This window comes from Malus domestica, chromosome 06 (assembly GCF_042453785.1).
Source record: "Malus domestica chromosome 06, GDT2T_hap1".
Lineage (NCBI taxonomy): Eukaryota > Viridiplantae > Streptophyta > Magnoliopsida > Rosales > Rosaceae > Malus > Malus domestica.
The window spans coordinates 21,901,308-21,921,847 of NC_091666.1; the positions used below are offsets into that span (position 1 = coordinate 21,901,308).

The window sequence follows — 20,540 nt, forward strand, 5'->3', positions numbered from 1 at the left end:
ATTGATAACTGGTCATAGCAAACGTCTACAATTGTATGAATCTTCTCGGGCAATTACTCGACAGTGTACTATGAGTAGGTGTCTAGAACCTGTAGACTATGTAGCATGCCAGCAACGAAGATAGAGTTCCAAGTACCCTAATAATGTGTTGCACTTAAAAGTTTATAGAACCTATGGAATGTGTGGCATGTCGGCAACAAAAATAGGGTTCTATGATGACTGGAAGAGCACTAGTTGGTCACACCAACAGTGCTCAGCCGCGTATTCGGGTTGGTCGTACCAAAGGTGCTCAGCTGTGTGAACCTTTATGAGAAACCATCCAAGGGATGAACTACATTTATGAGTTTACAAAATTGTGGACTGCGTAGCATATCATTAGCGAAAATAAGATATCGTAAAGACATGAAGATCGTTAATTGGTCACACCAAATATGCTCAACCGCATGAACCTTTATGGGCAGCTGTTCGGGAAACGAACTGCACTTTTGCCTCTTTTGGTATTGTTTGGACCCAAATTTACATTATTGGCCCGTGTAATTAAGGCCGTTAATTGAGCATAGCTCCCAATTGTCGGATCAAGAAATAAAGGTCATTTTGTTATTATTAAAAGATAATGGTTTTTAAAGCTATGATTTTTATCATAATTATCTTTTAATAATGATTTATTATGAAAGATGAGATATATATCTCCAAGCTAGAAACATGACAACACGATTGGCGTGTGAATGTGTGGATGGGATCAGTTTGGTCGATTGACAGATTCAAGTGGTATGCCGCAAATTAATTATTGTCCATTTAAAATATAGGGATAATTAGTCAAAATTGAACTTGAAATTCATCTAGACAGCCATCAGGATGCATGCATGGATGAGTTTAATTATGACAGATGATAATGATTACTTTTTGGCTAAACTATGATGATAAGCAAAGAAGCCTAGGTAGGCTAGGCTATGATGAGATAAAAAGGTTTCTTATGGGATAAAGATAAGTCAAAGTTGGAATAAAATATGGTTAGCATACAGAGTCCCTATTTGTTGTTCGGATTTGCATGTGGTCATTAGAATATTCCTTTACGAAGTCTTTAGGTGCAATTGGAATGCTCTGCTTATCGTCTAGGCCGCGCCAAGGAAGTACATCGTCCCTATAAATACAGAGGCAGTGGCACATTGACAGCTCTCTCCAACTCAACACATAAACTGCCCTGCACAAACTCTCGCTCTACGTGAAACCTCTCAACAACCTTGAGATTTTTATTTTCTTTTCACCAACACACCTTCAGTTTGGATAAACAGCACTGTTGCTGTAGAATCACCCGACTGCAGAGCACCTTCAATTTGGATAAACAACACTGCATTGAGGCCGACTGGTTATCTATCCAAGTCTCGGTTGAGAAGGATTTTCAAATCCTTATTGGTAGAGGTCATCTTATTAACCTTCTCAGCGAAGTGAGGTGTTACAGATTACTGGGCTCGGCGCATTAAATGCTAAGTTGTTTTATGATTGGATATTCACAAGTAAGTTTTAGAGTTCTGCATTCTGATGGCCAAACCACATTCACCATCAAGACATATATCTATTTTGAGTACTTATGTCCATATAGTTTGGAGCCAGTTCGGTGTGCTTATACTCTCACAAATATAATCATTGTGACTGAACCCGGTGCCGACGATCCGTGAACTACGCAAGACGAGCAGCCTTATCTTCAGGCTCTAGAACCCGAAGGTCGAGACGTGTTCTTTCCTTGGCCGCAGTTGCAAGATAAAAAAGTCAGCAGCGTGCTCAACGCAACATAAACAAATTTTACTCCTTAGCTGTCGAGTTGGCACGCCCCGCATATAACCGAATGACGTAGTTAGCTCATTAGTTACTCAGTCTGTGCACCACGTAGGCTTGGTAGTTTTTAGGATCAATAGGTATAAGGGTTTGGGTTCTCATGGATTAGTCTAAGGGCTAAAAGACTTTTAGTTAGCTAGGCTTTGAAAAAGACCATTGTGGCTGATTCTGGGAACGGCGAACTCGTTGTAGACTCAATTACACCATGGCAACCAAACCCATCAACATCTAGATATTCGGGCGATTTACCTTTTCCTGAAGGGAGAACATACCTTAGGGGTGTCAAGGAAATAATTTACCCTCTAGCACTAAAGAGCATACTCAGATAAATGTTGAGAAATCAGTTTACCTTCTCATATTGAAAAGCATGGAAGCTATTATGAGCATGTAGTTGAGCCAGACTTGTGAATGACTTCTCAAATTTTTGTAAAAAATATGAGAAGTGTATTGAACTCTACTGGAAGGTAGAAACTGTAAGACAACTTGAATAATTCTCAGTCTATGAGGTGTTGTTTATCAATCTGCTTAAGTTTTTGAACTTTGATAGGCCTTGACAAGGTCCAAGTGGTGATAACAGAATACAGGATTCTTCACTTTAGAGCATTGTCTACAGAAAAAGTGAAGGCTTTTCTTATGACCTGGAATTGCTGGTTGATCGCATTTTTGTTGTAGTTGTAGACGAGCTATTGCTCATAAACTGCGATGCAGGTGACAACCTTCTCGCGTTCTTTCTCTGCCAAGTATGGGTAATTGGCCACCTCATTCTTGTTCTGCTTGGGGCTTGGCACTATAGTGCTGATACTTGGCACGACAATGCTAGGAAGAATGATCGTCTCTGAACTGAGCGCTAGGGAGAATGGAGTTTCACCGATAGCTCGTCGTTGGGTAGGATACGCCCATAAAACACCAGAAAGCTTTTCTAACCATTTGTCTTACTCGTACACGAGAGAATCTTGAGGTAGGTTAAGATAATCTTGATAAACGCATTAGATTGTCTGTTACCCTGATGGTGTTTAAGTGTGGACATGTGATGCTTGATGCACTAAGAACTTAGCAAAGTCTTTGCCTACAAACCGCAGGGTTATTGTCGATGACGATGAACTGTGGGATTCCAATTAGCAGATAATGTTCTTCCAGGTGAATTTCTTTATGTCCTCCAGGTGAATTTCTTTATGTCCGTCTGAGTGGTTACCGTCATTGGCCAACTTTTAACCTATATGGTGAAGAAGTCGGCCACTACGATTGTCATGCCTTTGCACCCAGTAACATGCGACAATGGTTATATTATGTCGATCGCTCGTTAGCAAGTAATGCATGCACTGGCTTGAAGTGCTGCAACTGTTGCACCTTTGTATACATTCCTCAACATCTTGATGCATGGTAGGCCAGTAGTAGCCTGAGTTGAGACTTTTTTGTGCTAGGGAGTGGCTTCCTAAGTGATTTCTACAAAGGTTTTTACGTATTGAGCTCAAAACCTTTAGGTCGTCGGGAAGTGCCAGGCATTTGAGATTGTGGTCTTGTAAAAGATCTGTGAACTAGCATGTTGTTCCACATATAGTATCGTGTTGCTTTTGTTGGAGTTTTCTTGACTCCAGCTTTACGGGAAGTGTTTCGTTGACTAAGTAGTTGATGATGGGGTTTTACGACCTCAAGGTTGTGTTAATCTGTGCCACCTTATCTGTTGGTTTTGTATCTATGCTTGGCTTTTTCATGTACTCGATTGGATGAAGCATTTGAGGGGATGTTCGAGGGTGGAGCCTATGCCTACTAGCGTTTTCGCATGGGGCGCGAATCTAGGTTGACGAAGCGGGTTGACCGTTATGGCTGATGCATGGGTGCATTGGGCTCACAGTTGTTAATGGCTTCTGTGCGCTGGGCTTGGGCCCATTAAACCTACTTCCAAAAACTGTGTGCATTGGGCCTTTTGGGCTTGCGCCTTCCTCTGGGTTGAGCATTTGGGAGATTTCAAGGTCTGCTCTTGTTCTTGTGAGCATCCTTTAGTACGGATCTAGGCATTCGTCATGGGTTTCTGCGTGTTGTGGACTAAGCCATTACGGCTTAGGGTCCACAATTGTTGTTGTTGTTGCAGTGGCATTGATGGCAGTCCATAGTTGTGGGTTGCGTTGGTTGTTGCCGCTCTAGCTCCATTGACTGTTCCATGTCTGGATATGTGGGACATCTTGTTCGTTGTGGTTTTGAAATTTCCTACCAAGGTATTCTTTCCCTATTGACTGATCAAGAAACCTCGACGTAACATAAATTTCGAAGAATGGTGCGAGAGCCTTCTTCAAGTATTTAAATCATGCTCTCAATGAAAGAACTAATTTGTGATAGCAAAAATCTGTTGTCTTCAGTCTTGACGAATTTCTACCTACAAAATAGTAAACACCTTTGATCAATGATCAAAGCCTCACGCGCTTACGAGGTGGGAAGGGGTTTGGCCAATGGATCTTTAATACCTAAGTTAGTAACTCTAAAATGAGTGAGTGTTTAAAGCTTAAGTGCGTAGTAAAAGCTTACCAGTAAATGGTGTAGGTTAAGCATTCATAGGTAGGTGGCCGGCTATGGTAGGGTTTTTCCTTTTGTGTGGCAACTTCCAATTGGCCAAGATGAGTCATCCATAGAATGGATGAGGAAAAAAATAATTCTAAGATATCAAGTATGTGATAATATCTTAAAATTGTCAGGTAAGTATCCTTGATTGATAGAGATGGAAATTCTTTACTTGTTTGAGTTACCCCTCAATCAGCAATGTATTAAGTATAGAATTTGGCGATTAATCTTATATTTAATTAATGTCTTTGACTTTTCCATGCCACGAGCATGGTAGCTTAGTGATGTCGTAGGCAGTTGCTCGAGCCTCTAGATATGTTGAACCGCGCATGATAATATTTGTGAGCTCTGCCCATTTAATGAGGTCACTCTCATCTTTTGATTTTTTTGGGATTAATTTTTGCTCCGCAATTGAGTGTCATCTAAAAAAATAGTAGTTAAATTAATAGTGCATATGAAAGAGTATGTAGTGTAACAAATTGTAACTTCATGATAGTAAAGTGTCAATTTTAAAAGACAAAAACGAAACCACCACATACCCCAAACCACAAGGGTGCAAAATGTAATTTATCTTAAAATAAATAACATTCTTAATTTTATATTGTGTTGAGCGATATCGTTACGTTAGATAGTTAATTAACGAGAGGAAAATCAAGAAGAATCAAACCCATACCATATGCATGACTAGAATTACTTTCCGCAACTACGATCAAATACCACCTCAAACTTTTATAAGTTGCCGAATTTTTATTTGCTGAAAACAACTTAATGCTCGATAACGTTCAAGTAAAGTCTATTGGATTAGCAACCACCCCCCACCAACCAACAAAACAATGTATGTACATATATTAGAAAACGACCATGCTCTCTTATCATGAACTAATACACATTGCCTTTCTTTTGTTGGAAAAAGAAGAAGAAGAAGATCTATATTGTAATTTTCGAGTCATTTAGTATGGTTTGAAATTAGGCATTAATATTAAAGTAATTAATTGTAAAACAAAATATTTTCAAATCTAAGCCCTTATGCACCATGGTGTAAGTCAACGTCTCCAATTAATTTTCTCCTATAGTGTAATCTCAAATCAAATTGAGGACTCGTCTGGAAATGTTTTTAAAATGATTGAAAATATCTTTAGATGAAATGTTTTTTGAGTCTAAAAGCACTTCTTGAAATGCTTTTTACAAAAAAAACATAACTAATGCTTCTTGCAAAAACTATTTCAACTATTGTAAAAGCAATTCTAAACGAATTTCAAGTAATTAAGATTGAGACCAATACAGTACAAATCCATATCCCTAGTGATTAGTGAATAGCACCGATTAACTTAATTATGGTTAACTTTTTAACCAAACATAAACTGGAGTGGTTAGTTTAGAAGGGATTGGGGACGATGAACACATACAAGCATTTACATTCACCGCCGCATGGAGTCGAAACGACGTCAGCCGCTGACTTTTCTTTGTTTATTGCTTTGTCGGTCTCTATGTACCGCCTCCAAATCGATGAGCTGTGGAAAATTGAGATGCACATCATGACGTACACATGTGTTGAACTTCGTGTCAGCAGCGGCTCGTCACCGCTGCGCGCTCTCTCTCTCTCTCTCCCCTCCTTTCCTCCGACTCCAGTGGTCTCCACGCGCTTCAAATTCTTGCAGACGAAAACCGCGGAGCCTTTCCCGTCGCGGTTTTCTGTTCCCTGGTTCTGTGGCTTTGGCGGTTAGTTTTGGAAACTTTCATCATGCGTTCTGCTAGCGCGTCGCATATAGGTGCACATCATTTACACTATAAATATGAATTGTCTTCTTTATCTTATTGCACAATTATTATCAAATACAAAATGTAAAGGAGCAAATAATAAAAGAAATCGAAAGGGAAGAGAAGCTCACACTATGGTTGTGAAGGGTAATAAAGTGAAGGCGATGTGGGACTGTATGATTTTCAACGTGATTTGTGTGGAGCGAGAAATAATCCAAAAAATCATAGAGTTAACATGTGAACTTTTACCCACAAGTAATGAGAATGTCCTTATTAAGCTGGCAAGATCCTTTCAAAGTCGTTTAATCTTCGAGAAGATCTAAGTTGTTGACTACGACTTCTCCCAGCTCTCTTGCTCACGGCAAGTAGAAAATTCAAGGGAATTAAAGACATGATTAGTTATTAATTTAAAAGAAAACTAACGAAAAGTCCTCAAAAACTTTAATTTTAATCAAAAGGACAAAATAAAGGTGTAAGTGAATAGTACCAAGAGTGATTTTTTAGGCTTAAAATGTCCTTAATGTTAAAAGTGAACAATACTATGAGTGTTTCATTAAAACTCCCTTAATTTACACCTTCTTTTTAAGCTTTCCTTATTGAATATCAACTCAATCAAGTAAGGAATCACAACCAATACACAAAGAGTCAAGGGTCAGAGAACGCACTTTGAATGCTCGCTTAGAATCCCAAATTCTCAAAACCGACCCTAAATATAGCTGGAATCTCGTTACCTTGTAATATTATCAATTAATCTTTCTTTTTCTTCGAAGCCTATGCCTCATTGACAACCAAAAAAAAAGTATTCCCTTATCTTATTCTTTTCTCCCACATGATCTAGACACGTAAGAGCCAACAATTGAGTTTTGCACCGTCGGATTGCATCTATTTTTGGGTGTCGTCCGTTGGATTGCAAAAAAATTCATCACGTACATATATATGGATTGGTCGGACATTTAGAAATAAGTTAGCTTCTAATGTGTCTTTTGAACCATAATCTAAACCTCTTTTTTCATGCATCATTTAAATTTCGCATATACTTTGTATCTAGATTATAGCTTTTTACTTTTCTATTAAAAAATAGTTGAGCGTATTGAACGAAATATCTTTACTGATTACATTGCTCGTCTCTCCTTAAATCACAAAACTTTTATGGACTTGAGCTCATGTTCAAAGGCATACCCACAACCTCGAACTGAAATGATATATGCGTGACACCTAACTGCCAGCTGCCATTAATATAAATTTACATAGAAATTTACAGATTGCGCATCAACGAGAACTGTTGGTAGCGAGAGCCGAACCTTGGTAGGGTGATACAAAATCATAGTTTGTATATCTTGTAAGCTTGTTACTTTGTATATCTTGTACATACAAATCATAGTTTGAGACATACAAAACATACGTAAGAAATTACAAAAACAAAAGGTTACATATGTGTTTACTTGTATAACTAATAAATCACAAAAGCAAGTAATAAATAAATCATGATACACGTGTTTGGTTCGAGGTTGTTTCAAGTGTTGACATCGTTGATTTTCCACTTTGACGGTTTCAAAGTTTGATTTTTCTAGGGTTTGGTCTGGGGAATGTTGGGTGGAGACTGGAGGAGAGGTCGAGTCCAGTTGCTTTCTCGTAACATTTCCAACCGAGAATATGCTCTATCATATTCGGCGGCCCCTCCGCTGGTGGCTGTGCTCGTGTGCCGTTTCATGCACGTGCCACTAATCACGTGGAAGGCCACTGCATTTGCTTTGCAGTTTGCATGTTTGTCTGCGTCTAATTTTGTGGGACAAAAGCTCATCGACCCTACCAAGCATATGCATCACAAGAATGGTCCCACGAAATCTTGTCGCTAGAAAAAATTCCATCATTTATGGTAAAGGTGAAGAATACAGCCGCCTCATTAGGAAGCTTGGGGAACTGAGTTACGATTAGGTCAGGTTACGAGTTTGATTCATTTTGATGTAATATTAGTACGGTTTAGTAGAGAATGGTAGTTTCTGATTTTGCTTCTTGTTGGTTTGAGGAGCCTCCACATTTAATCTAGGACGCCTTCTTCGAAGATTATATATCCTTATAATGCTTTCAATAAAACCTCTATCGTTTCACTTCAAAGATAAAAAATAATAGTACAATTTGTAGAGCTACCAGAAGTTTAACTAGAACTATATGTACGAACCAAAACTTGAAAAAATTGACTAACAAGTCACTATATGTGTTAGCATTGTGCTTATGTCCAAAATTACATCTTTTAATTTTATTTCTCTAAAAAAAAAACCGCCTCTACTCCTTAGAAAATAAGAGAAATTTTTGTGTGTACCGTCAGGTAGTGTTATACTCTTATTTGTCAACAATAATATTAATGTGTCCCACTTATATTAATGAAAAGAACAGTTGTAACATGAGATTAATAACATCACTCAATAAAATAGTGTGTGTGGGATCGAATTAAGCATTTAAGAAAGATGGAAATCAAAGCAATATGAAAAAGGGTGACAACTATATTACATAAATAAGGAAAGAAATGGAAGAAAGTGGAGGAGCACTTGAATTTTAAATTTTGAGCGAGCGAAAGATGAGACTGAGAGACCAGCAGCGTACGGAGCCAAAGTGGAAAGTGGAAAGGAAGGCTCACGTAAAAAGTAAAAGAGGGAGAAGATGAGAGAGTGGGGTTTTGTCTGCCTCCACAATCATCCTTTTTCCATCACTTTTGATTCTCCCTCTAATGCTTCTATTGATGGGTTAGGGCGTGCCACGTTCTTTCCATTTTTGCTACCTTTTCTATAACGCACTTTACACAGATGTTTTTTTTAGTCTCTCACACACTCCTGTTTAATCACGTATTCGTTTCTGTTCGATTATTCAATTCAACAGCTAGAAATAAAAAAAGATGTGTGTGAGAAGCTAAAAAAGGTGAATGAATCTATCTCCACCTGAAGTTTCGTGTTCAAGTGGTTAACAGGTTTATTGCTGCACCTGACGTCTTGTGTTCAAAACCGCCTTCTTTCAGTATGGTTCAAAACCCCCAAAGCAAAAGATGTTTCAGTCAAAGAATCAAAGTTTGTACTAATAAACTGATTAATAGGGACAGGATGACAATAATTACAATCAACAACGTGCTTATGAGTTTTGATCAAGTCAAAAGAATATGGGAATCTTATTACCTTTAACTTACAATCTCAACCAGTGTTACAGCTGCAAACACCAGAAAAAGAACGCCTCCGACGTACGCAATGGCCTGCAGAAGGAAGTAGAAAACGACTGTCATCCATTCGTCTGCTGTGTGCTTAAACATAATTCATCCATGAAAGAAATTACTTAGAGTACAAGTCATATTGAAGAGCAATACGATGATTTTTCCATTTGGACACAATGGAAAATGTATCGTTAGCAGTGGGGTTCGATTGGGAAGGATAAGAAAATTCCTTTTTAACCCATGTAGGCCGACTGCTAGCGATTCAACCTGGGAAAGTGTCAAGGCATAAAACTGATATGGTGAATGAATGAGCTAGTCCAACCAAACAACCTTTTTTAAAAAGCATGCAGAGAAGGATGCTGTTTACTCATTTTCGGTTGCCACAGAATTTTGATGCTTATATTCTATGCCTACAGATTGTGACTAAAAGGAATTCCACTGGCTGTATTCCACATTGTTCAACCGATTCAATGCACTATTTATTTTCTACTAAAAAGGAGAATAGCGGAAGTAAAAAAAACCGAGACAAGAAGTTTTGAAAGTACTTTGCAATCTAGATAGGTTGGGGATAATTTCGGACCAATTCAGGACATGTTTAATCATATTCGCTACCTTTATGTGAAGTTTCATGTCTTACGATAGTTTGAAATATTTGATAAGTTGTCGACACCAAACGACATAATCACGTCATTTCCATTGAACAAGAAAGGTTGGAAACATAATTGCATGATGGTTCTGCTTAACGAAATCAATTTCAGAGGATTCACATTGGCTAATGAGTAAAAAGGTGAAAAGTTCGGTGTTACCTTCTCTGATAAGAATGTGCCCAGTAAAGAACCCCCCAAAACAGCAAGCTGCACCCAAAAAAAGAAAAGAGAAAATGGAACAATAGCTTAGGTCCACAAATAAGTAACAAAGATGAGTCAAAGGAGAAAGTGAAAAGTTAATCTAAATGACAAGGGACAAGATTGATGTCAATTGATTTGCTGTAAATTGCACATAGTTGATTAACCGCGACATCAAAGAGCACCTCCAAAACGGCCAATATCTTCTTGTCCATAATAAAAATTAGCAGTAAAAGAAACATTACCAAAGTTGCAACACCGTGACCAGCTAGCGCTCCCCCGATGACTCCAAGGGGTGAAGAGGCTGCAGCAAGTGCTGCATATGAAGCAAAACATTGTCCTATTAAGGTAAATTATCAAAGGGGGACTGTATGTACAAAATAGTGGGACCTATGTGCCCTGGCTCCATACAAACTTAGATGCAAATGTATTATATAATCTATGATCCAGACTTTCTCACCATCTTAAAATAGCATTTTATAGCAGTGTGATAAGCCGTTAAACTTAAACATACCAGAAACAAAATTGGAACTAAATAAGCAAGAGCACATCACACGTCAGATGAATTCACTTCCATATTCCTATAAGGACATGAAGTTTGACACATTCATTATCTTATCTTCTACTTGACTATTACACGTTGCATGTTGCAAGGAATTAATTCATTTTGTGTTTTGGTAAATGACAATATCGTCTTTCAAATTCATCGGAAATTGGGTAACAAATCGACATATTAGCCAATCTCAGCACAAAATGCTAGCATCATCGTTGGCCATATAAGATTAACTTGTACTCTCTTCAGGCAGAAAGAAAGGAAGTGTGGTCATCCATTAGCGGTATAACTGACTCCACAATCTGAAATATAAAAAGTAATGTGTGATGAGCTTAAAATGAATTTCACTTACCGCTTTTCTTATTTTCTGTATGTTCATTTTTGGGTATGAAAATTCAACATTTTCTTGGCTGTTACTCGACATTTACATTTTTCAAAGAGTTAGTTTTTGTTCTTTCATTAATTGTGAATAGAAAAAATTTCCTTCAAATTAATTGAAAGTTGAACTATACACATTAGCCATTCTCAAAATGCCAACTCCATCCGAATAAGCTATTTAATTTTAACATCTTGTTACTCTTCCTAGGCTAAAAGAAAAGGAAATCAAAGAGTGATCTTTTGTTAGGGGAAGAAATATCTCAAAACTTTGAAGCATATACGATCCAACTCACCGATTGTGGAGAAAAATGATTTGTCTCCCCATTCAGCAACAAAAACTAGAAGGAAGGTGCTAGCGGCAGTGCTAGCAGCAGCTAGTATTCCGGAACCATTTCCTGAAAACTCTGAAACAGCTAGCTCTGCCTAATTCAAGAATGCATACATGACAACAAGATTAACTATTACAAAGAAAAATGTAGCTTCAAAAGGAAAAAAAGATGGAATAAAAAAGAAAAGAAAAACAGTCTTGATAAGTCCATTATTTACCTCCCTCTGTTCATCTTCTGCTTTCATACCATCACTTGAGGTGGCATCACGCAAAGTTGAAACTCCAAAGTAAACCTGAAATTACGTATGTTTAATAGTTATGGAGCAGTTTCAAGATTTAGTGGTTATGCCAGCACAAAAAGGAAAAAGGGATGCTTATAAGCAAGCTTCGTAGTTCTATTGTTCTCGCTAAGAATCAAAGCATTAAATTACCAAGAGCAAAACTGCAGCAATATCATCAATGGGTAGATCAGTCTCGCCAAATCTGCACTCAAAAGACCAAATCAGAGTGACACACAACAAATGACAATATAATTAAGAGATACAAATTGTATAGACATATCCAAGTGATATATACTAGTAGTCAGATGACCTAAGAATTATATGAATACCAAGAAATCGGAACAAAAGCATCAAGTTACGTGTAGCATTTGGCAATTACCTACCACAAGTTAATTTAACCAAGTATCTCATCTTCTTAGCTTCTCTTTATTACCAGAAAAGATTTATTACTGCTGTGACCCAGATAATATACCACGTGAAACCATTTAAGCTATGTTTGGTACTACACCACTCAATAGCATAATTTTATAAAGAACAATTAACAGATACAACGGTCAAGACCTACTGAAATGAAAATCTCAAATACCTGAATGGTAGGATTTCATCGACATAGTGAAAAGTTCGTCCAAGAACAACAGATATGATGGTCATTGCCCTGTAAAACAATTCTACAATTAAGGATGTACTGCAACCACAAAACAGTAGTTCTCGATAATATAGATCACTTGTATAAGGAATGTGTGTGTGTGTGTGTGTGTGTGTGTTATTCGTAACTACCATACTGAAAGAAAATATTTTTGGCTCAAAACACAATTACTTGGTTAATACGATTTGAAATGCTATGTATTGCTATTAGCTTTAAAAAGCATCAGTTTGCCATGTGGATTTCATACTTAATCTAAAAGTTACAGCTTGACCTATGCTCACACATTATTGGAAATGTTCACACAACGCTTTTCCAATAATCTAGTAAACAGAAGTTGATCGTGCAAAAGAACATTTGTATCACACCATTCACAAACAGAATAACATACGCAAGTGCGCCAAAAGTCCCAATAAAAACAACTGGAGCTGAATTCCTAGCTGCTAAAAGCGCCTGCAGAAAACAGAAAAATTCAAAATTATGCATGATCAAAGCATTCTATCTTTACGTAACACTAAAAAAACTTATATGCACATGTTAATTATAAAGAAAAATGGATAACATTAGAGAAAGAACAAATCAACTATGAGAGTTCCTGTGGAATTAGGTTCATCCCCAAGGCAATGCTTGTGTGAGGTACTTCTAAGTTCTAAGAGATTGAGGCCAAATTAGTAAGGAATGGATTACAAAATGTTATAAGGCGGGATTAGAAATGTACCACTTGCGAATTACAAAGACATGCGAGAGGGTTTTGCAAATGACCTACATGGAAGGAGTCATTCACAAATACCTCTTTCATGTCATTGTAATGCTCATATGGTGAATTTATAATTCCTCCTATTTAACGTTTTTTACTTGGCCTAAATTCCTTGGGACTTGGAAATCCCTCACCCAAACATACCCAAAGTCATTAGCATCTCTCTCTTCTAACTTTACCTTTTTCGCTAGACTTGGACAATATTTGATAAGACAATTGGGAAATACATAAGGAAGATGAAAATCTCTCTGATGCGTAGAAAAATGTTCATATGGAGTCTACAAAAATAGATCAATCGCCATATGCACAAGTTTACCCTGTCCACTAAGATCTTGACATTGAAGTACTACCGGAGTATGAAACGTTTAGCTCTTACCGCAATAAAGAAGGTCTTGTCCCCTAGTTCCGAGAAAAAGATGAGCAAAAATGCCTGCAACAGAAGGAAAACGCACATTTATATTTACTTGTCATCAGAGATGCATGTTAATAAATGGTTATCCTAATTTTGGTAAAAAAGAAAGAAAGAAGGAAAACGTGTACACTAGAAATTATCCTAAATAGAAAGCTCAAGGGCACTGAAATATAATGAAGTCATCAAAGCCTAACAGAAGATTGTTCTCTCTAATTTAACACGATGTGCTGACTACAATTCAGGCTTCACTTACAAAAACAAAAATGCCAGGTTACAGAAGTTAGAGGGAGATTTTCCTAACTGAAGCAAAACCTGTGCTAAGATCGCCAAGGTTCCCCAAAAAAGGAATTGAGGGCAACCCACTTGCAAGATCAGAAACAGCAAATGCAGGTTCAGAGCCTTGAAGTGCAAGAAATCCACACAGCATGATAGCCTTCCAAAAATGAGAGAATGGATTATAAGAAATGTGCATCTCTCTGTCCATGTGACTATCCGCTTTTGAGTTTTCCTTTGCAAGGACTATATCTAAAGCCTCGTAATCATCCACAACATGAAATGGTTCTGTGGTCACCCGACATTTCTTGCGATTAAGGTACTGTAACTCCTGCATCAAAATCAGTAGTTTCATTTAATATTTGCATATCTTCTGCAACATCTACTAGAAAATTATGCTCAGAGAACAAAAAGATACACTTTTGTTTCTTTCAAGGTTTTAAATGATGCATGAAGATTCATTACAAGGCCATCTGGATGTTCAGAAGTTCGTAAAAGACGTCCAATCCATTCCTCGGAGGTGTCTGCCGCATTCCACTTTCTTGAACACCTGAAACACAAGAATCCTGCTTTCATTTTACAATTCAGTTCCATTTTTCACCCACATTTTAAAAAAAGCAACTTTTGTTTGCATTCTTATTGATGAAAGTATATGCAATGCCAGTGGCATTTATTAATTAGAACTTAGAACCAAACATATAACTTGTACCGCAAACAACACAGTGGCACGGCTAGTCGTCTACCATATCAGCAATTAAGCCAAAAAAAATCTTCCAACAACATTTTCCATATGAATTTCATAAGTTTCGCATTTCCATTTTTTTTTTCCAGCCCGTTTGAGTAAGAAAAGGACAAATTATCGGATTTCTCTACGCCAAAATTCAAGAACAAGGCAAAAATTTCCAACAAAAAGAGAAACCAATCCATAATTTCTATTCATAATTCGAAAAACTTTTCGAAAAAATGAGATGGGAGTTGATGTATTGGAGTCACCTGGATGAAACGAGAGTTAGGTTTGGGAGAGAAAGCTTGGAAATGAGCTTCTTCGAGCGCAATTTGAAAGAAAGCAAGTAACAGGATGAACATAACAATGGCGGCTTTGGAGGTTTTGGAAATGGCGAAGGCGGCGAGTGCACCCCCAAAACGCTGTCCGAGAGAGTTATGCTCCGCATTCTGGAACTCTCTCTCTCTCTCTCCTCTCTTTCTCTCCCTAAAAGTGAAAGCTTTTTGGTGTTTGGGGTTGCAAGTGTTGACAGTTTGAGACTCAAGTGGGAAAGATAAGCAATGGGAGGAGAGGGTGGACGACGAAGCGCCAAGGCATCCTTTACCGTTTTATCTGCTTTATTGAAATTGCATTTTACCCCCGCTATTGTCTCGAAATTATGTTGTGAAACCTGCATACTTTTTTTTTTACATATTTTTCTTGCACATTTAAAGATCGTTTGATAATTATTTTGTTTTTACGTTTTATGTTAGTGATATGCATGAAATATTTTGAGTTGCAATATTTAATTTCAGTTTACTTTCTTTATTTCTTCCCCTTTCTCCCATCACTCTTCTTCATCCTCCCTTTCTCATAAACTTGTTATATAGGAATCGAACTCGAACAGATCCTCTGAGAAGATGGAGAAAGTCTTCAAGCTTCCCTCAGAAAACATATAGTCAGGCGACCTTCCTTGAAGATGATCAACATAGCCCACCTTATAGAAGTCGACTTGAGCTTAGGCGAGAGCACTTTCATGACCTGCCTTCTCGCTCTTCAACTGCTCATTCGCCTTAGCAAAGTCTGCATTGACGTTGTAGTAGCCGAGCGAGCCTTGGCAGCTAGTACAACTTCAGCTTTCCTGGCATCATGGATAGCAATCCTATCAATTGTTGATATGGCCTTGATATTTTGTCATGGCAGATTTTTGAAATTTTAGGTGATTATTGATGCAAAACAATGATACATGGATGCTATAAAGATTTTTTTACGTGAGTAATGTTGGAGAAATTAAATTTTCGTTAAAAAAAGATTAGTACAGATTTGCGTTCAGCAGAATATTTTTTTTTTATTTTGTTTTTTCTAAATAATAATATTAATAATGCATTTCAAATTCGTTTTTAGTAAATATTGAACGAATGAAAAATCACTATGCCGTATTAGTAGTAACCGACAGGAAAATGGATAGTTTAAATTATTGATTTAGCAACAGTGCTATTCAAGCCAATTTCCCAATAGAGAAACAAAAGCAAGCACCGCTGCTCCAACTCAGCGAATCTCTCTCCCTCTCTCTCAAGTCTGAACCAGTGGAAGCTCCTGCAATTCGACAATGAACAGGTACGCTTTGATCATCAAAACGACAGCGTTCCAATCATTATGTGCCCTAGCCTCCGTCCGGTCCCGAATTCCCACAATTTCACGCCTTTTTCCATTCGTTTTTGCTGATATGCGATTAGGCTCTGCAAATTAAGGTTCAAATATGTTGGGATTTAGTCTAATTGTGATTATTTCTCATAACACAGCTTGATTATCAGAAGAAATCTTGCTGAAAGTATCAAAAGATTGAAGCTTTCTCAAAGGGCTTTGTGTACGGACGCAGCAGCAAAAGTTTCCAGCTCCAATGGTGCCCAACCCGGCAATGTAAATCTCTTGAACTTCACCCATTACATGTTATTCATATTTTGCTACATGGGTTTTCTTTTTCTGGCCATATATCGGACCATTACATGTATTTACCCAGTAATGTGGATTAACTTGCAAGAATAGTAATGTTTCCCCATTGCCGGGTTTGATGATTCCTTTTAAAATTCACAGGGCCGTGTGGCGCAGCCGATTTTTTCGAATAAAAGCAATCCGTATGACATTGCTATTGTTGGAGGAGGGATGGTTGGCATGGCTCTTGCTTGTTCCTTGGGTAGGTAGTGTTTTTTGCTTGTTTTAGACTTTTTTAATAACTTCATTGTTGTAGATGATTATGTACTTTCTTGTGTTAGAGATTCAGGGAATAAGTTTTTTAACTAAATCAAATTGCAATTACGGTTGATATCATGTCGCCAGTTCTTATTAGCTCCTTCACCCGGCATTATTCCCGCTTTGTTACAAGTTGAAGGCCAGTTGAACAGTTATTGAGTTTTTCTTTCGTATTGACTTACTTAACATGTATGATTCATCTAATGTGGATTCTCATATTTACAGCAGATAGACTGACAACTTTTACATGAGAGACTTTTTGAAAGGGTTTGGTGGAGCACCATAGTGTGTGCGTAAATACGTGACTTCACTCGGTTAATATTACTTAGGTTTAGTTCAGGTCAAAAGAGATTAGAAGAAAGCTTGTGAATTAGTTTGTGAATTAGTTTGTGATGTTGTGCTTTTTGTTGCTCAAGCTAAATAGTCTAATAATAAATTCATCTTTAGTAGGAGAAGATTTTTGTTGAATTATTTTGTGATGTAGCACATTTCTTCACTGATACACTAAAAATTTCAATCTATTGTCTTATTCTTGTGCTGCTTTAGCAAAAATGCCGTTGACAAAGCACTTGAAAGTTGCCATCATTGATAGCAATCCCGCAGTATCAAATGGGCTTAGCATCAAGAAAGAAGACCCCCCTGATCCAAGGGTCAGTACAGTAACACCTGTGACCATATCTCTCTTCAAAGGTATTGAACTCGACATATTTGTTGTTATTTGTATGTGCCAGCATCAATTTCTCATGTTCCCCACTAGCAATCATGTTAAGTGAGCTCAAATAAGGTGAGATGTACCTTGTATTCCCCATTTGTAGGAATGATTGACATACTTATTTATTTTTATTCTAACGAGGCCGGATTGCGCTTCTTTCTTGGGTAGTCAGAAACAAATATTAAACTTGTTATGGAATTTCAATAACAGTTGTACTTTACAGATATTGGCGCTTGGAAATATGTGGAACAGAATAGACATGCATATTTTGATCAAATGCAGGTGACTGACTTTTCCCAATTTCATAGCACTTTAGTAGTTACCATTCTGTTTGTGTTCCCTTGTTAGCTTACTGTATTTCAGATTTGATTCAAATTAATAAACCTTTCACTACTGAAAAATCATGATCTCAAATCACTAGTATGCATATCTAATTGTTCAGTTTTCCCTCGTTAGTTTCCTTTTATACCTTTTACACATCTTTATTGTAGTTGATCATGAGAAACAAATTGATAGATGGTCTCAGACCAGACTTGTTTGTTTTAGTCCCATTGCAAACTCTACTGTCTGATCATTGACATGGAATAATGGGCAGCCGAAACTGATAGATGAGACATTGTGCGAACGAGCGCATTTTGTTGAAATAATACAACTTGACCAATGGTTAGGGGTTTAGGATGGGACCACAGTAATTACTCATGGCTAGTGCGTCAGTTAATAATCATTATGTACTTAATAATTTCTCTCACAGCAAATTTGGTCTTGTCAACTAAAAGGGAGATGGCCCAGTTTGAGAGAGTTGTGCTTCAATATTGAAAGGTTTGGTAATTTGAAAGATGTGCTGTATGTAATTTGATTAATTTTATACAAGGCTCATTATTATGTACAAGCTTGACTGATTTGATGTTTTTAAATAAATTTTTTGTTCTGAGCTTCTCTTTTTGTTTTTACATCAATAGTTTGACTCCTAATGGCCTTTTATAGTGAATTTATATTTTCTTCCAACTCTGTTTTGTTGCATCCTACTCTCACTGTGGTTTCGTCTTAAAGTGAATTACATTGCTCTTTAAATATTTCCATCTAGCTGACGCGATATGATGGATGATTGGTGGAGGTTGAATTTAGTTAAAGACTTATCTATTCTTCTATTATCTCTTGTAGGTTTGGGACTATACTGGCTTAGGATATACAAGGTACGATGCAAGAGATGTACATAAAGATTCTCTGGGGTAAGAAGTAGATGATTTTTTTTCTTTTTGCAATTCATTTATTAGCATTACTAGGAGGATCTGATGCTGATTTCGACTTATGATCAGGTGTGTAGTGGAGAATAAAGTACTGCACAGTTCTCTATTGTCATGTATGCAGGTATCTAGCAAAGTTGAATGGTTAATTTTTTTTCTTTTATTTTATTACAAACAAAACCTGTAATCACTCGTGTAATTTCTTGGTTCATATTGTTCTTGTTTTGTCTCTTTATTTTTGGTGGCTGAGTTCTCATATGTATTGTTATCCATCCGTTTTCCTTGAAGATATCATTTCCTGACATTTTTTTTCCTGTTAAAAAGTTTTTCTAAACCACCGTCCATTCTTCTCTTAATTCTTTCTCGTGTTTTTGAGAAATGGCATGTGTGTTGTTTTCATTTATTGCATGCAAGTCTTAATACTTTCTATTTGCTAATAAGGTTTAACTTTAACAGAATACAGATTTCCAGAAGACTATCTACCCTTCCAGATTGTCCACAATGACTTTACAGCCAAGGAACTTATCCATGGGGGTGGGAAGCACATCATCTGGATTGAATGAGCAGGGGAACTTAGCAAAGCTTGATCTAATTGACGGCAACAGTCTATATGCAAAGTTGGTGGTAATTTTCAGTTGCATTTGAAGAATTCTATTTCCCCTTCAAATGATAATAAGATCACAGAAACGTCTAAAGTCATAATGGCAAAGTTTCAGAAAATACTGTAATTAGTAAATTATGGATTGGCATCAACTATCAAGTCACATAGTCTTGCTGCAGGTTGGAGCTGATGGGTCCAAGTCACGTGTTAGAGAGTTGGCAGGATTTAAGACAACCGGATGGAGTTACTCACAGAATGCAATCATTTGTACTGTTGAACATAGTGTGGAAAACCGATGTGCATGGCAACGCTTTCTACCTGCTGGGCCAATTGCACTTTTGCCAATAGGTGATAATTTCAGCAATATTGTTTGGACTATGAAACCGAAAGAAGCAACTGACCGTAAATTAAAGGCTGAGGATGAATTTGTGAAAGATGTCAATTATGCTCTGGATTATGGATTTGGTCCACATCCTGGGTCAAGCACCTCAGGAGGTGGAGGCATATTTTCTTTGTTTACAAACGCGAATTTATCTGCCAACGATTGCTTCAAGGTTCCACCGAAAGTGTTGAAGTTGGTGTCTGAAAGAATGGTGTTTCCATTGTCTTTGATGCATGCCAACAACTACGCGTCAAAGCATGTGGTTCTAATCGGCGATGCAGCACATACCGTTCACCCTTTGGCTGGACAAGGGGTGAATTTGGGTTTTGGAGACGCGTTTGCTCTTTCAAGAATCATTTCGGAGGGAATTGCAGTGGGAAGAGATATTGCCGAGGTAGGTGAATTTTCTTTGAGTCTTTTATTTATCAAAATTCATGGGTTGAAGCGACTCATTTGACGAATCTCTAAACTTATGCAGGTATCGTTGTTGAAGAAATACGAAGCAGAGCGGAAATCAGCAAATGTCACAATGATGGCAATCCTGGACGGGTTCCAGAAGGCTTACTCCGTTGATTTCGGTCCTTTAAATGTTATTCGGGCAGCTGCATTCAATGGAGCACAGTACTTCCCACCCCTTAAGAGGAGTATTATTTCATACGCATCAGGGGATCAAAGATTGCCAATTTTCTCTTAGAGACGGATGTAAATATTGTGAGACGTTTTCATTTTTTCCGTCAGTCTCGTAAAAGAATAAATGTTCTTGTCAACAATCTCATGCCTCGGGGATTCTTGAACCATTTTCTTTCCAAGTAAAACTTACAACTCGTATTCCGAGTTG

General features: G+C 37.5%; 2 protein-coding genes across 4 annotated transcripts; one reads left to right on the plus strand and one right to left on the minus strand.

Annotated features, from left to right (window-relative positions):
• Positions 1–8,498: 8,498 nt before the first annotated feature.
• On the minus strand, positions 8,499–15,110 carry LOC103453366 (GDT1-like protein 1, chloroplastic). Of its 3 annotated transcripts, none has more exons than XM_008393833.4 (13): positions 14,804–15,110; positions 14,276–14,360; positions 13,839–14,141; positions 13,502–13,555; positions 12,760–12,821; positions 12,312–12,380; positions 11,876–11,927; positions 11,663–11,737; positions 11,410–11,539; positions 10,431–10,501; positions 10,147–10,194; positions 9,309–9,382; positions 8,499–9,144 (listed from the first exon to the last, which is right to left on the minus strand). In XM_008393833.4, exons 1-12 carry the CDS (start codon positions 14,980–14,982, stop codon positions 9,311–9,313), a joined length of 1,200 nt encoding a protein of 399 aa, XP_008392055.1. In that variant the 5' UTR covers positions 14,983–15,110; the 3' UTR covers positions 8,499–9,144; positions 9,309–9,310. The 3 variants fall into 3 exon arrangements, 2 of the variants coding, with proteins under 2 accessions (XP_008392055.1, XP_008392664.1); XM_008394442.4 differs by having other exon boundaries at positions 8,499–9,147; XR_011582036.1 differs by lacking the exon at positions 8,499–9,144 and having other exon boundaries at positions 9,185–9,382; positions 10,431–11,040.
• A 278-nt stretch (positions 15,111–15,388) lies between these two features.
• LOC103451859 (uncharacterized) lies at positions 15,389–20,472 on the plus strand. The gene is made up of 10 exons (XM_008391669.4): positions 15,389–16,130; positions 16,316–16,433; positions 16,608–16,707; positions 17,310–17,453; positions 17,699–17,757; positions 18,637–18,704; positions 18,792–18,843; positions 19,176–19,343; positions 19,500–20,096; positions 20,181–20,472. Exons 1-10 carry the CDS (start codon positions 16,123–16,125, stop codon positions 20,394–20,396), a joined length of 1,530 nt encoding a protein of 509 aa, XP_008389891.1. The 5' UTR covers positions 15,389–16,122; the 3' UTR covers positions 20,397–20,472.
• Positions 20,473–20,540: the final 68 nt, after the last annotated feature.

Coding starts and splice junctions, on each gene's coding strand:
- LOC103453366 (XM_008393833.4), bottom strand. CDS start 14,982: ATGCGGAGCATAACTCTCTCGGACAGCGTTTTGGGGGTGCACTCGCCG. Junction 11,738..11,875: donor TTGCTGCAGTTTTGCTCTTG/GTAATTTAATGC, acceptor ACGTAATTTCAG/GTTTACTTTGGAGTTTCAAC. Junction 10,502..11,409: donor ATCATTTTTCTCCACAATCG/GTGAGTTGGATC, acceptor CTTCATATGCAG/CACTTGCTGCAGCCTCTTCA.
- LOC103451859 (XM_008391669.4), top strand. Junction 16,708..17,309: donor GGCTCTTGCTTGTTCCTTGG/GTAGGTAGTGTT, acceptor GTGCTGCTTTAG/CAAAAATGCCGTTGACAAAG. Junction 20,097..20,180: donor TGGGAAGAGATATTGCCGAG/GTAGGTGAATTT, acceptor AAACTTATGCAG/GTATCGTTGTTGAAGAAATA.